This window comes from Crocodylus porosus, unplaced genomic scaffold (genome assembly GCF_001723895.1).
Source record: "Crocodylus porosus isolate Cpor-Errol unplaced genomic scaffold, CroPor_comp1, whole genome shotgun sequence".
Classification (NCBI taxonomy): Eukaryota; Metazoa; Chordata; order Crocodylia; family Crocodylidae; genus Crocodylus; species Crocodylus porosus.
In genome coordinates this window covers 113,070,550-113,083,887 of record NW_017728947.1, presented here as the reverse complement: position 1 = coordinate 113,083,887, position 13,338 = coordinate 113,070,550, and the positions used below count along the sequence as shown (strand labels likewise).

The window sequence follows — 13,338 nt, the reverse complement described above, 5'->3', positions numbered from 1 at the left end:
CCAACAAAAGCTATCAGCCCCAACAATCCCGACTTAAAACATTACAGAATATTTGGGGGGAGGGAGAGAAAATGCACCCCAAGTCCAGGAGATGACACAGGCTTACTACCTCACTCACCTGTTTTTAAATTTATTGTAAAATAAGATTTGCTTCAGTTAACAGTATCTATGTTGCTTAGCCAGACTAGGGTGCTATTACATTAGGCACTGGACAGATCAGCGAGTCTCAACCAGGGTGCCACGGCAGCCTGGGGTGCCTTGAGATCCTTTCAAGGGTGCCACACAACATTACCAACGACAGGTTTACAAATATGCTTCATAAGACAAACCCAGAGATTTCAAATGGAAATTTCTATTGTGATTTGAGTTCTTCGCAATAGAAAAACTGTTGTATTATTTTTCTGTAATCAAATAAAAAAAAGTGAAAACAAAGAGCTGGTGCTTCCCAAGGACTGGCCTTAGCCTATCCAGGGGTGCCTCAAGTCTAAAGAAGTTGAGGACCACTGGTACAGACATATCACAAAGGGCTTATACAAGCTTAAGATAACAAAAATTATGTAGCAGTGGGCAAAGAAATTAAACGTGAGCAGCTGGGGAGGGAATAGATGCAAGGGATACAGAGGTAGTGCTGTATATGTAGTGTTCTGCATTCTCGGGTTTTATTCTATTTTTTTTTAAATCTGGGAATTTTTCAGGGTTTATCTTCAAAACATAAAAACTGGGACAAAAAAAATCAGGATAAAAGGAAGAAAAGGAAAAAAAAATTGGTATAAAATCGGGGGGGAAAAAAGTCAGCAGTGAGGGACGGAGGGAGTAAGGCTGGGACTAGGGAAGGGACAGGGGGAGTATCGCCCGGCTGGACGTGAGGGGCGGGGACCTGACCCCAGCACCAGCACCTCGTGGCCTGCCTGGGGTCAGAGCCAGGAGCCCCACATCCCCAGGCAGCTGCTGCCACCACTGTTCTCCTGCTCCAGCAGGCAACCGGTGCCTCGGGTAACTGGCACTTTTAGTTTACCAGCACCACCCATTTTTCAGTTCAAATCCCTCTGTGGAGCCATTCCCCACTCATGTCAGTTAACAGGGATTTGAACTGAAAAATGGGTGTAGATCAGTAAAACTGAATGATTAAAAAAAAAAGAAAAATCCAGGAATTTATCAGTAAAAACAAAAAATGTGGAACACAATGCATATGGTAGCATTGTAGCAAAACCCCGTTTTTATACTTTTTTAAACTTAAAAATACATTCTCTCCCCTTCTCCGACTATTTCTGACTTTCTCTCTGCCCTCTCTATCCCTTATAAATGATTACAAGTAGTACTAGGTAAGCTAAGCTCTTGTATACCATTATTGTAATAAGCCCCTTTTTTATATTTTGTAAACAGTGTTCTGTTATATTTGTATTGATTGTTATTGTTTTATATTGGATTATATTGCATTCCTATAATTTGTGCATTGATTTTTATTGTTTCATAGTAATATTGTATGGTTTAGGCCTGTGTCTGTAAAGTGATGTCAAATATTCATTCCCATCTTGTCCCCATGCCCTGTTGTGCAAGTATGTTGCAATTCTGTAACCTCTCCCACATCAATTAGTTTTCCTTGAATGCCTGAAGCAAAAGAGTGAATGGATGAATGAAACACGATAACAGGACCCCCTACTAAATCACCCCACCATCAAAACCAATACCTGGACCAAGGACCCAGCCATCAGAACCACCCTCCACATTCAAGACACAAAAGACAAGGCAGCCCACCACTGTGCCAAGGCTGTACATGCTCAGTATGAACATCTGGAAACCTCTGGAAGGGAGCTGACATTGCCTGGACTTGCCCTCCCCATAGGAGGTCATAGGTAGCCTGCCCCATAAAAAGGGGTAGTGAAGACTGACTCCTGGGGATGCCGTCTTCACTTGGACCAGACTTGCTCCACATCATGCTATCAATCCAGAAGCTCTGCCAGCGCCCCCTCTGGACAAACACCCCAACTGGCCATCGAGGACCCCCTTCCAGCCTGGATAGGTAGCCACCACCCTCTCTTCAACCAAGGGCTTGGACTCTGTTTCTCTTCCCTGCACTCCAACCCTTCCACTGAATCTCTTTCTCCTGCTACCATCGTGTGAGTGTGTGTGGGAACCAAGCTGTACAGTACAGTGTTCATTTAATAAAACTGTTGTTTGGACCCAAGTTGGGTTTTGCTTTACTACAGCTCAGCCCTGCTCCAATCTCTGCTCCTCGCCCCTCTCGCTCCTGTCTCTTTGCTCCCCCTCCTGCTCCTGGCTCACGGCCACCTCCAACACCTGTCCTGCTCCTGTGGCTCCAGCCGTCCTGAGCTCCTGTCTGCCTGCAAGCCCCTGGTTCTTTGCTATTGTCTCATCTCCACTGGCTTTTCCCCCAGTCTCTACCACTTGCTCTTTAGTTATCAAGCCCCCCAGCATAGATACCCCAAACGCGCACACATACATACCATACCATCCAAGTTAGGAACGCACCCGTGTGTATGTGTAGGTGGGTGGTATGTATGTGAGGTGAATATACATATATATGTAATCGTGTGTGTGACATATGAATTAGTGATCCGTGTATGTGTATGGAGTGTGCGGGTATTGACAGCTGATTTTTGTCTAACTTTTGGTGTGTATAGTGTAGGTGCTTGAATTGGTGATAGGTGTGCATGTGCCTAGGCTGGTAATTTTGGATGTGTGTGTGTGCCTGACTTCGTACTATGCGTGCACACCTGGTGGGGGTGTATACACTTAGAGTGTGTGTGTGCACACCTAATTGATTTCTGTGCGTATGTTTAATTGTACACCACACCCTCTTGTCTAACAGCACGATATTGAGATCCTGAACATTGGCCTGACACCACAGGGCAACAGCATTGCCTCTTTTTTCTTGCTCCTCTTGCTGAAGGAGGCCAATAAACAAAGCAGCACCAGTATTCTCAGCCTGCCACTTCCCAGAGAGGAGGAGATTAACTGCTAATAAGAAATATACTTTGTGCAAATTGCTTGGCTCAGCCTTCCAGCCCACTGTATCTTGGTAACTACAGTAAAAATGCAAGTTATTGAGGCATTACAAAATAAGAGCAGAGCCCACAGATTATGCAGCTCTGGCATTTACTAAACTGTACTTTAGGATTCATAAAAACATGTCTTTGTAAAGGAAACCACAAATGGAGAGGATGGGAGCCCCACAGTACCTACCTCCTGCAAGAGTGGAGATGAACCACACACTCTTCAGAATTGTGTTCAGCCTTGACCCTGTGATGACACAGAGGGTATCTAAGTACTTCCCTGATGATGATTTTGGCAGAAACATCCCATGGTTTAAGAAGTTGCTGCCTTAACTTTCTTGGAAACATAAAAGACATTTTATTACAAACATCTCTCTGAGATGCACCTGCTCAGAAAACAAAAAACAGGTGCTGTGACTCATGCAATGATGCCTCTTATGGTTTAGGCCTTTTTACGCATTTCATTAAGTACTTGAAAACTGGACAGGAAACAGCAATTTATGTATTAACATTTTATTTAAACCAATACAAGCACCATGCTTAGCAAAAGGTTTGGTTTAAAAATAAACATGCAGTATGAACTAGCAGAGACTAAGTAGTGCATGGAAACTGTACCAGTTATTGACATTAACAGTTACATGGAATTGTTAAATTAACAACACTGACCATCAGTATTTCAAGCCTCCTTGATACCCTCTTCTATCTGCAGCATTGGGAATTTATCTTGGCATATGCTTAAGCAGCACACAGCAGCCTTTCTTTTGTTGCAAAGGGCCAAAGAAAGCAGCTGAGAATTTCCACTCATCTCTCATAACACCTTGTTTCTGCAGTAGTTCGAGCGGGATGTTTCAACACACATTTCAGTGTGCACAGAAATTATGGAGTGAAGATTGAAGGCAATTACTTTGCTCTTGCACATGACTCAGACCCTTAACATTATTTTAGGATGATTTTCAGAACTAAAGCTGGTTAGTTTTAAGATATAAAAATAGGATTGCAGTGGGAATATGCAAGACACTCCTTTGTGTGATACACGGAAAGGTGTAGATCCCACCCTTATTGCCATTTTGGTCTATCAAGGGAGGCATACACAGTACTGGAAATACTAGTAAACCACCAAATATCAGCATTTAAACATTTTTATTCAAAAATCCAACAGCATCAGTCCATTTTATGAACAAACAACATGCAAACTCTCGTGCTACGTCAGTTTGGCCATTTTCTGATTAATGGGATTGCAAATGGGTATCCCTCATCCACTTGCCTTAAATATAAAACAGCCAAATTTAACGTTGCAAAAGCAGGGAGGGGCTCCCCATTCTGGAGAGCTTTAAGTCAAGTTTCTGGTCAGGGGCTGTTGCCATGGCAGTTATTCACTTCTGAGTAATAGAAGCCCATAAGAGAAAAAGCTGACAGAGCGAAACCTAGAACTACAATGGCTCCTCCACCTGTGATGATTTAAATACTATCCTGTCTTAACAGTCTGAATACTCTTTAGGTGTAAATGTGTTTTTTGGTCAGACAAGAATCATCATTAGTAGTTAAATTTGCCCAATAAGCAAAGTCAGAACTTACTGGCTTTCTGACTACTCGGAAAGGTTTACTGCCTGCTGATCTTAAGGGATTGCTGTAAAGAAAAAGCAGTTCTCAAGACAGGACTGGGCAGTTAACACGGCAGCATTACAAGTTGCACCTGTTGTGTGGACTGCATTGAGGTTAGTAATGCCTGCACTGAGTTATGAGAATCCTGAACACTGTCCTTGTAGCTTTTATCATTAGACAGCAAGCAGAAGCGTGTTAATACTGTACAAAACCTGTACAGTGCAGAAAGCCAGTGGCTTAGAGAGCCTGTAACTACTGCAGTTGCTTCCCTTCTTTCACTGGAGAGTGAAGAAGAGAAACGAAGGAAGCACCCCTAGAGCCACCAGTGTTCGTAGGGATTCATGCATCCTATACATCACAAGCATCTTCAGATCACAAAGGCCCACATGATTTGGGGATGTGTACAAGGGTAAGCAAAGGGGCAAAAGCTCCTGGGGTGAAGCTGAGGTGGAAGACGGTAGAAGATGAGCCAGGAAGAGTGCCAGAAAGCTGAATGAGGTGTAGTGGAACAGCAAAAGAAAAACTAGGAAGACTCTGAGGGAGAAGCTTTTGGTTCAGGAATACAAGCAGGGGGCAACAGTGCAGAAGACTGGAAGCATCCCTTATTAATTTCTCATCACCACTTGAATTCATTGGTATATTAATTTCAGTGAAAGAGAAACTCTTCCCAAAGAGGTCCCTTTTATTGACATAGATAAGGCTTCTGAAAACTATATGTCTGTCAACAGGAGCCGATTCTACTGGCCCAGGGAAAAAAAATCACATTTTTAGTTTAAGAAATATATATATAAAATCAGTCAGCTCTCTGTCGAAGAATGAGGAAATGGGTTTTTCCAGTTCAGTACAGTAAAACAGGAATCTTAGGGCATGTCTACACACCATGACGCAGTGCTATGCAGATGCCAGAAATAGCTTGGGAACTGAAAATCACATGGACACCTTAATCTGGGCATTGGGGCCAGACTAATACAGCTACACTGTTTTCAGTACCACCCGCATTCAGGCTGTAGTGCTGTGCAGAGATACTGGCCATGTAGACCCCACCCTCACTTCTTCCAGTTAGAAGATCTTCTAAGGAACACAATAGTTCTCAATTAGTTTTGGAGGAAAAAAGCCCAAAACCATATTGTGAATATATGAATGAGCAATAAAGGTGAAGTAAACAGTTACTGCCTCTGAAGACAAGTGTATGAGCTATGTGCAGATTTCTTGAAAAAACACTGCTATGTTGTATTTGCAAGTAAACATGTATTCCTTCAGCAAAGGTTTCACAGCACGAAATACTGGCCTCCTAGTTTGAGTCAGGATTCTCCTCATTAGACACAGATTATTAGGGCAGCTGTACTTTAAACAGCAGCTATCCCCAACTGGAAGCTGCACTTCAGAAGACACTTATTCAGAAGCACAAACACACCCACATGAGCTGTGAAACATGGTTACACAAATACCTTTTTGCCACTACATGGGTCAAACGGAATATCCCAGTTCAAACTATTCTACTTTTTTTATATAATATATAAAACAGACTCTTAAAAAGATGTCATTTATAAAAAGTTAAATACAATTTATATATTAGACTCTTTTGCTGTTTTGCCAAGGAGATGAACCATAACTAAGTGAAGACTAATTCGAGTTATTCAAGCTGGAATGTAATGTTGATTGACAAACAATTAAGAGTCAGGAAACTGTCTTTCATTAAAAAAAATACACAGTAGTTACAAACCGCCAAAGTCTCTCACAAAAATAAGACCATTTTGAAGTCAAATGACTCAAAAAATATGAAAATAACTGAACCACTGGACCCCCAGGCCTTTGTTAAAGGTGGCAGTCAATTGGAATTTTTTTTCTTTGGGGGAGGTGGGGGGGACAGGAATATTTCAAAGGTTTGTTTCATTTTTTACATGTCAGTCGCACCATGAGGCACTAGGAAACATGTTACTTGGACCCTTTAACAAAAGTCACTCTTCAAATGTGGAGTAAGTGGCAGTGTAAAATTGTTAGTTTCAAGCTAACAATGTAAAGGCACACAGCATTAACAGGTGTTCATCTGACAAAAGGATGTGAATTAAGAGGTCAATTTACGGACAAAGTCTTCTATGAGAGAGACATGGAATGGATGTAACCAGTAGTGTAATTGAGCCCTTGAGTTATAGTCTTGGTGAAATTAGGCTATTTTCTATAAGTCCTGGTCAGTCATGATTCTACCCTGAATTGTAGTTAGACTAACTTATAAGCAACTGAGATAGTCATTGGAATTACAGAGTCAGTCGTGAAAGCTTGAGGAAAAAAAAAAAAGTTATTAGGACAAAAAGGCTACTTTTTTTGTAGTACAAATATTCAGCTTCAGTTAGTATTAAACACTTCCACAGACTAGCTTGGGAAATTCAAAAGCCATAAAGTCAAAGTTTCATAAGATCAAAACAGATTGTCATGTACTATTTTCATATATAAACAGTACAGAATATCTGCCAAAAGGGTGTATTTGCAGCTCAGAAAGTTAGTGTCAGATTCTGAGTTATATTTGTAAATAGCTACAAATTTTGAATGGTAGTAGTAATAGATATCAATCATGAGAGTGCAAAAGAGTCCCTGCATACAAGCATTCCCTTAAGGTACAAATAAGACAATACTTTGCAAAGTGTTGTTAAGTCAAGGAGACAAACCTTCCCCTCCTTGTAGAAACTTTGCATAAGAGATATTCTGCAGGAAACTGCTGTAAATACAGTGCATTTAGGCATAAGTATTCATGTCTGGTTCCAGTATTGTCAGGATGGTACATAAATACTTAATACAGAGGTTCTGTTAGTGAAAGTAGCCCAATTTCTCACGCAGCCATTCTTCAGTTAGGTCTTCTGTATTTCTTATCTCAAACACCTAAACAAAATTGCAAAATCAAGCAGACATTTATATTCTATTACTTGGAAAGCAGAGAGGCATCATGTAACCCCTCCACTGATGCAATACAGCAGCACTGTAAACACAGCATGATGAACATGGAATTGTGTTCACATGCTCTTTCACGTACATTTTTCCAAAGGCAGGTTAACATCCTAGAATAGAGAGAGGCATAAGGCTATGCAGGACCCTAGGTGGCAGGATGTGTTCAAGTTAATTTGTATTACAGATGTCCATAATTTCTGTTTCTGGATTTCCTACCCGTTTGTAGTGAAGATACAGTATCTGAACAATACCCAAGAATGCCATTTCAGAGTAATTTAAAATATTATGTTGATACGTACAGAATTATAATCCAAGAAGATCTCTATTTTTTTAAAGTTAACCATCCACTGCTCTAAATTAATGTTGAAGCACTTGGAGTGCACTCCATCCAAATTCTAGTTAAGTGGTAGGAGACACCCACAAAAGTTAAATCACCAAATTATTTTGTTCATTTGGTACTGGAAGGTAGAGGAGAGGTATATAGTCAAATATTAAGCTCACAAACACTGTGAATTTTTCCAAAAGTTTTTTTTTTTTTTTAAAGAAGAGGTCCTGAACCAGATGATTAAACCAAAGCACAAAGTATTCCATCACCCTTGTCAATAAAAGTCTAGTAGAAGAGTAATTTTTGACCTGATAATGCCATATGCCAAGTCAGGCTGTACTACATCACTCTAGCTAAAGTCCTTGGGTTTTGCACTAGTGAATTACTACCTTCTTAAAGGTAGTCAATAGCTCAGCGATTAGTTTTGCCTCAACAGCAAGCGCACAGAGCTCTCTTTCATCCAATGCAAGCAAGCTAAGTCTGAAGCAGACAAACTGCAAGTTAGAATTATTAGCAAATAGGAAAAATGCCCTGTATCCCAACAGCAATCAGGATATTTTACTATAACATTCAGTCTAAATTTGAAGTTGTGCCAATTTCAACAAAGTTTAAGGACATATGAGGACAGGAGGCCAATAACATCAACTAAGAGTAGGGGGATTCAAAGAAGTTATTTATGAATAAGTTGCCAGTGAACTTACTTTTTGGCTGGCATGAATTGCCTTATTAACCCTTTTCTTAATAATCCCTACATTTTAAGATTCATTATTAGATTGTCCCCTTGTTTCCACTTTGGCTTTGTCATCCTTATCTTACTTTCTAGCCTTGCTGGCCCCCATCTCTGAACACCAATTTTTGTGTTCAGTCTGTTGTTTCCTGAACTATTGATTGTTGAGTAAAAAGATGAAACAAGATCAATATTATAGCGTCAAACAGCAAAACAGAAGCCAAGCTAATATGCCAAGACCCAGAGATACAGAGCGAGTCAATTAAGTCAAGTCAGGTGGAAGTCAGTGGGAGAAGGCAAGAGCAGAAGCAAAAAAGAAGTGGCTTCAGGGAGAGAACAGTTTAGCAAGAGGAATAAATGTTTTCGCTCGATCTGAGCCTTCAAGAGGCCGAGACTACACCTCCCCGTTAGGCAGACGGGGATCAACACCATGACTACATCTAAAACAGGGCTAGTTTCGGGACAAGAGAATCATCCCCTCCAATTTGCACCTGGCCATTCTTTCAAAATGCTTTCACATTGGCAAAAGAGGTGTTTGTAAACAAAGAGGGGGGGAAAAAAATCACCAGCAGAGCCGGTCTCTGGGCTTTCCCCTCTTACATGGGAAGCCTGGGCAGTCTTCCAACTGACCAGAGGGATGAGCTGCTTGTAGTATGAGCTCCCCCTTGAGCCCAGGAAAACTTTCACCACTCAGCATCAGAAAAGCAGGCTACAATTTTCAGGCCTTCCTGACTCAGAACCCAAGGTTCCTGCTGTATTATGTACCAACAGTAACTTGGCCTCTTTTCTTGGAAAATGGAAAAGTACATTTCTTTCAGTTGATCAGTAAGTTATACCTTGGTGAGTTCAGCTGTTTGTACAAGTTTATTCTTGCTTCCAGCATACATCATCTGTTGCTCAGGCTTACACCCTGTAGTGCGGGGGAGGGACAGAAAAGAGAGGAGAGGAAAGCAAAGCTGTATTTAACAGACATTTTTTACTACAATCCTTTAACACTACAGAGCTTACACCTTCAACAGTATGCAGGAATCTCTGCCTGGCAGGGACCAATTCCTTTTGAAGCATCAAAGTAAAACTAAGAAAAAAATACCATATCAGTATTTATGAAGTAATAACAAGCAAGGCTGAAGTGGCAGCCTCATCAACAGGTATCTGTACTTCTGCTTAACAGTGAACTGAAAGAATACAAGATATCAACTTATGCCACTGTGGAGTTTCTTTATAGTGCAATTCAAACTGCATAGCCAGCAAAGCAGAAATCTGAATCCCCTTTCTTCCTACTACATTATACAGAAGTGCTGATCCACTGGAAACCAAATTTGCCTTTGCTACCATTTCTGAAGGACTTATCTTCCCAAAAAGCATAGAAGTAGTTTGCAATGAAGCCGTTATCTGTCTGGATCTAACCAATGCTGCTTTCAAAATATTTACTTTCAGGGCAAAGAAATATTCAGCTGCCATGGAAAAATATGTATCATCTTATTGAACTCAGTAAGCTATTTTCTAGAAAAAGATTACTTTGGGATATTTATGTAGCTTTAAAATCAGACTGTTTCACTGGGAAGTAGGAGTAGAAAGGGGGTGGGGACGGGACATTTAGGCAGTCTTCAAGATAGCAGCAGTTCATTTATGTAACTAGTTGAAGGTCTTTCATTAAGTATTTTACTGCTGTTCAGCTTCTCAGACAGCAGAGCCTTGTCAGCACTACTGTAAGCATGGCTTATGACTTCTGCTACCAAAATTCACTATCAAGCACAGAGAAAGATCTTTTATGCTAAACTCTTCCACCCACCTGGCTATTCTAGGTCTGCAGAGTAATTTAGGGTAAAATAAATGCAATCAACTCATCTCTTAGGACCTAGAGGATAACAATGTAATCCAATAATCCTAAAAGCTGCCTTTTTACTATTCAAAACCTGCAGCCCAATATCAAAGCATTAATTTGTCTCTACATATTAACAGAACTCGGAGCAAGACAGAAGTGCATTGGCTTTGCACACCCCTATCCCAGATGCTACTTTACTCCTAGTGCCAGTGAAGGCAGCCTTAGAGTTACTCCAACAAACTCCAGCATTACAATAGTTTTTTTGACAGCGGGAATAGTTGAGACAACCTCCTCTACAAGGTATAATGCAAAGCCCTCTTCATACTTGACAAGGACTTCCCTCTAGTAACTCCTTGAAGATCACACATGGTACTTCGCAGAGCCTCCATGCCAGGGTTGGCAGAGAATGGGCCACTTTGAAGAACTGAGCCTACGTGTGAAAACCTTGAGTCTTCAGAAGAGCAAGATGGAATTGCTTAATACTTCCTTGCAAATAAAGGACTTTCACATTTATAAATCACACAGCATCAAGAATGGTAGCTGCTCACTCACCAACAGGACTGGAGAAGATGAAGCACAGTGGATAAGAAACTCTTCCATCCTCATGCTCATACTTGTAGCTATACACAATGAATGTTTTTATAAGGTTAAAGAAACTTAAGAAAACAAAGATCTGAGAGCATCATCCCCAAAGTTAGCAAAGTTTATATAAATAAAAATAAGTTGCTTAAACAGGTAGATGATGAGATGGAATTTAACCATCTCCATTTCTTAATTCTGAAATATGTTTCACCTGCTGTAGGACCTTACTTCTTCTATCCCAGGGGGTGTCAACTGGGGGTATGCGTACTCCTGGGGGTACTTGGGAAGGCTCCAGGTGGTACGTGGCAGTGATGCAGAGAAGAGGAGGTACTTGGGAAGTGTGCCACCCCACACTGCCCCTGCCTGCCACCATGCATCTGCTGCCATGGCAGTACCCTCCTCCCCACTGTCAACTAGCTGCCAGGGCATCCCCTTCCCCTGCTCATCAGCTGGCTGCCAGGAGACCCGCCTGTGCTTATCCAGGGGGTACAGTCCAGGAGAGGTACCCACCAGAAGGGGTACACTCCATAAAAAAGGTTAAAAACCCCTGTTCTATACTAAACACCTACCACATTACATAGGAATCTGTTAAAATTTATAGGTTTCAGTCCTTTAGTATTCTTCTTTTCACTATACCCTACCTCCAACCCCCATCTTTCCCAGATTCCTTTTCCAGTGTTTTAAAAATCCATCCAATTTAGCCAACTGCTTGTGATGTTTTACCTCTTCCATGCTCTCTCAACAGATTGTTGTTTTCATAAAGCAAGGGAAACAGCCATGAGGCACTCTTTATGGACCAAATATTAAGTTTCCAGATGCTTTGCCAACAGTTAAAATAAAGAGTCATGGCTTAAAAAACAAAAACAAAAAACAAAAAAAAAAAACCCCATGATTTAAATCATTCTGCAAAGGAGATGAGCAAGAATGGCAGCGGCCAGTAGACTGGCTTCTAAGGACATGAGAGGCAGAAGTCAATTCATAAGAGTTGCTGTATTTGCTTCATTTCTTTCCTTCTGTTATCATTTCTATCAGTTTAAAAACACAGATTAGGACTCCTATAGACATATCAAGGGAGATGCAAGTATGCCTAGTGGACAGGGTCTTCCCTCACTCACTCGAGTGCAACTCCCCCTACAGTTGGGAAGTCAGTGGAAGATGTAAATCAAGCAACTATGGGTAAATTAGACCCTGGCTGTTTTGCAACAGAAATTGAGAGTAGATTCATAGCAGTTTACATTAATAAACTGAAGGCCTAGAGCAGACCAACTTTCCTGTTTGCATACAGAAAGATGTATCCTGACATTTATTAAAAAATGGACATTTTACTTTACACAAACTAAAGATAAAAATCAAATTAGCAATTATACTACAATTCTGTGAAAGTAAGGGAGTCTTAAAGACTTTACTACATCTTTGTACAAATAAATCTGTGTTAAGTAGGGGATATGAATGCAAGGTACATATGCAAGTGTGAGAATCACTATTGAACAGGAATGTGGAGAATTACTGTAACAGAATCTCACAGTACACAAACAACTGCTTTAAAGAAACAGTTGAAAACTTCAATATATTTTAGACATCATTCTTCAGTGAAGAAGATTTAATGCTAGCAACAGAAGGATATCGAGGTTGTCTCTCAGGTAGCTCATCTTTTAGTTCATCAGGAGAAATACCCTGGCAATATTGGAAACATAAGCAATATTTAGCCAAGTGAGTAAAGGCTACAGCACCAAGGATGAAAAACTACTGTAAAAATGCAGTGGCACAGGTAGTTTAACTGAAGACAATATTGCACAAAATTATTAAAGCATCTTTGGAAAAAAAAAAGTCCAGTAAGATTTGGAGTAACCAGCGATATGAACTGTGCTCTTGAAATTTAATACTTTGTTTTTGTTCATGAGAGACCAGTTTTTGGGCTAGTGAACAGTCAGGTCTATTAAAATGGCTAATACCTCCCTCTCCAAAATATTACAGCAAATTTCAGTGTGCTGGGAATGAAGGGAAGCCAATTCAAGTCACTTTATTAAGTTTTTTTTTCTTCCCCCATAGCTAGTAGAGTTGGAAGGGACCTGAGCAGATCATCATGTCTGACCCCCTGCCATGGCCGGAAAGAGCACTGGGGTCAAACAACCCTGGCAAGGTGTTCATCCAGCCTCCTCTTAAAGACCCCCAGGGTAGCAGCCAGCACCACTTCTCTTGGAAATTGGCCCCAGGTCCTAACCCCGACAGTGAAGTAGCGCCTCCTAATATCTAGCCTAGACCTACCCTCTGCCAGCTTGTGACTGTTATTCCTGGTCACTCCTGGTCATGCTCGGGGGAACAG

At 41.0% G+C, this 13,338-nt stretch overlaps 1 protein-coding gene across 1 annotated transcript in view; it reads right to left on the bottom strand.

The window, feature by feature from the left end:
* Positions 1 to 3,511: 3,511 nt before the first annotated feature.
* Positions 3,512 to 13,338, bottom strand: part of GMFB (glia maturation factor beta) — a 13,821-nt gene continuing 3,994 nt past the window's right edge. Inside the window, exons 3-6 of the mRNA XM_019550982.1 lie at positions 12,640 to 12,689; positions 10,986 to 11,068; positions 9,445 to 9,518; positions 3,512 to 7,490 (exon numbers count right to left, since the gene is read on the bottom strand). Coding sequence (XP_019406527.1) covers positions 7,419 to 7,490; positions 9,445 to 9,518; positions 10,986 to 11,068; positions 12,640 to 12,689 — 279 coding nt within the window. The 3' untranslated portion in view covers positions 3,512 to 7,418. The remainder of the gene's footprint in view (positions 7,491 to 9,444; positions 9,519 to 10,985; positions 11,069 to 12,639; positions 12,690 to 13,338) is intronic.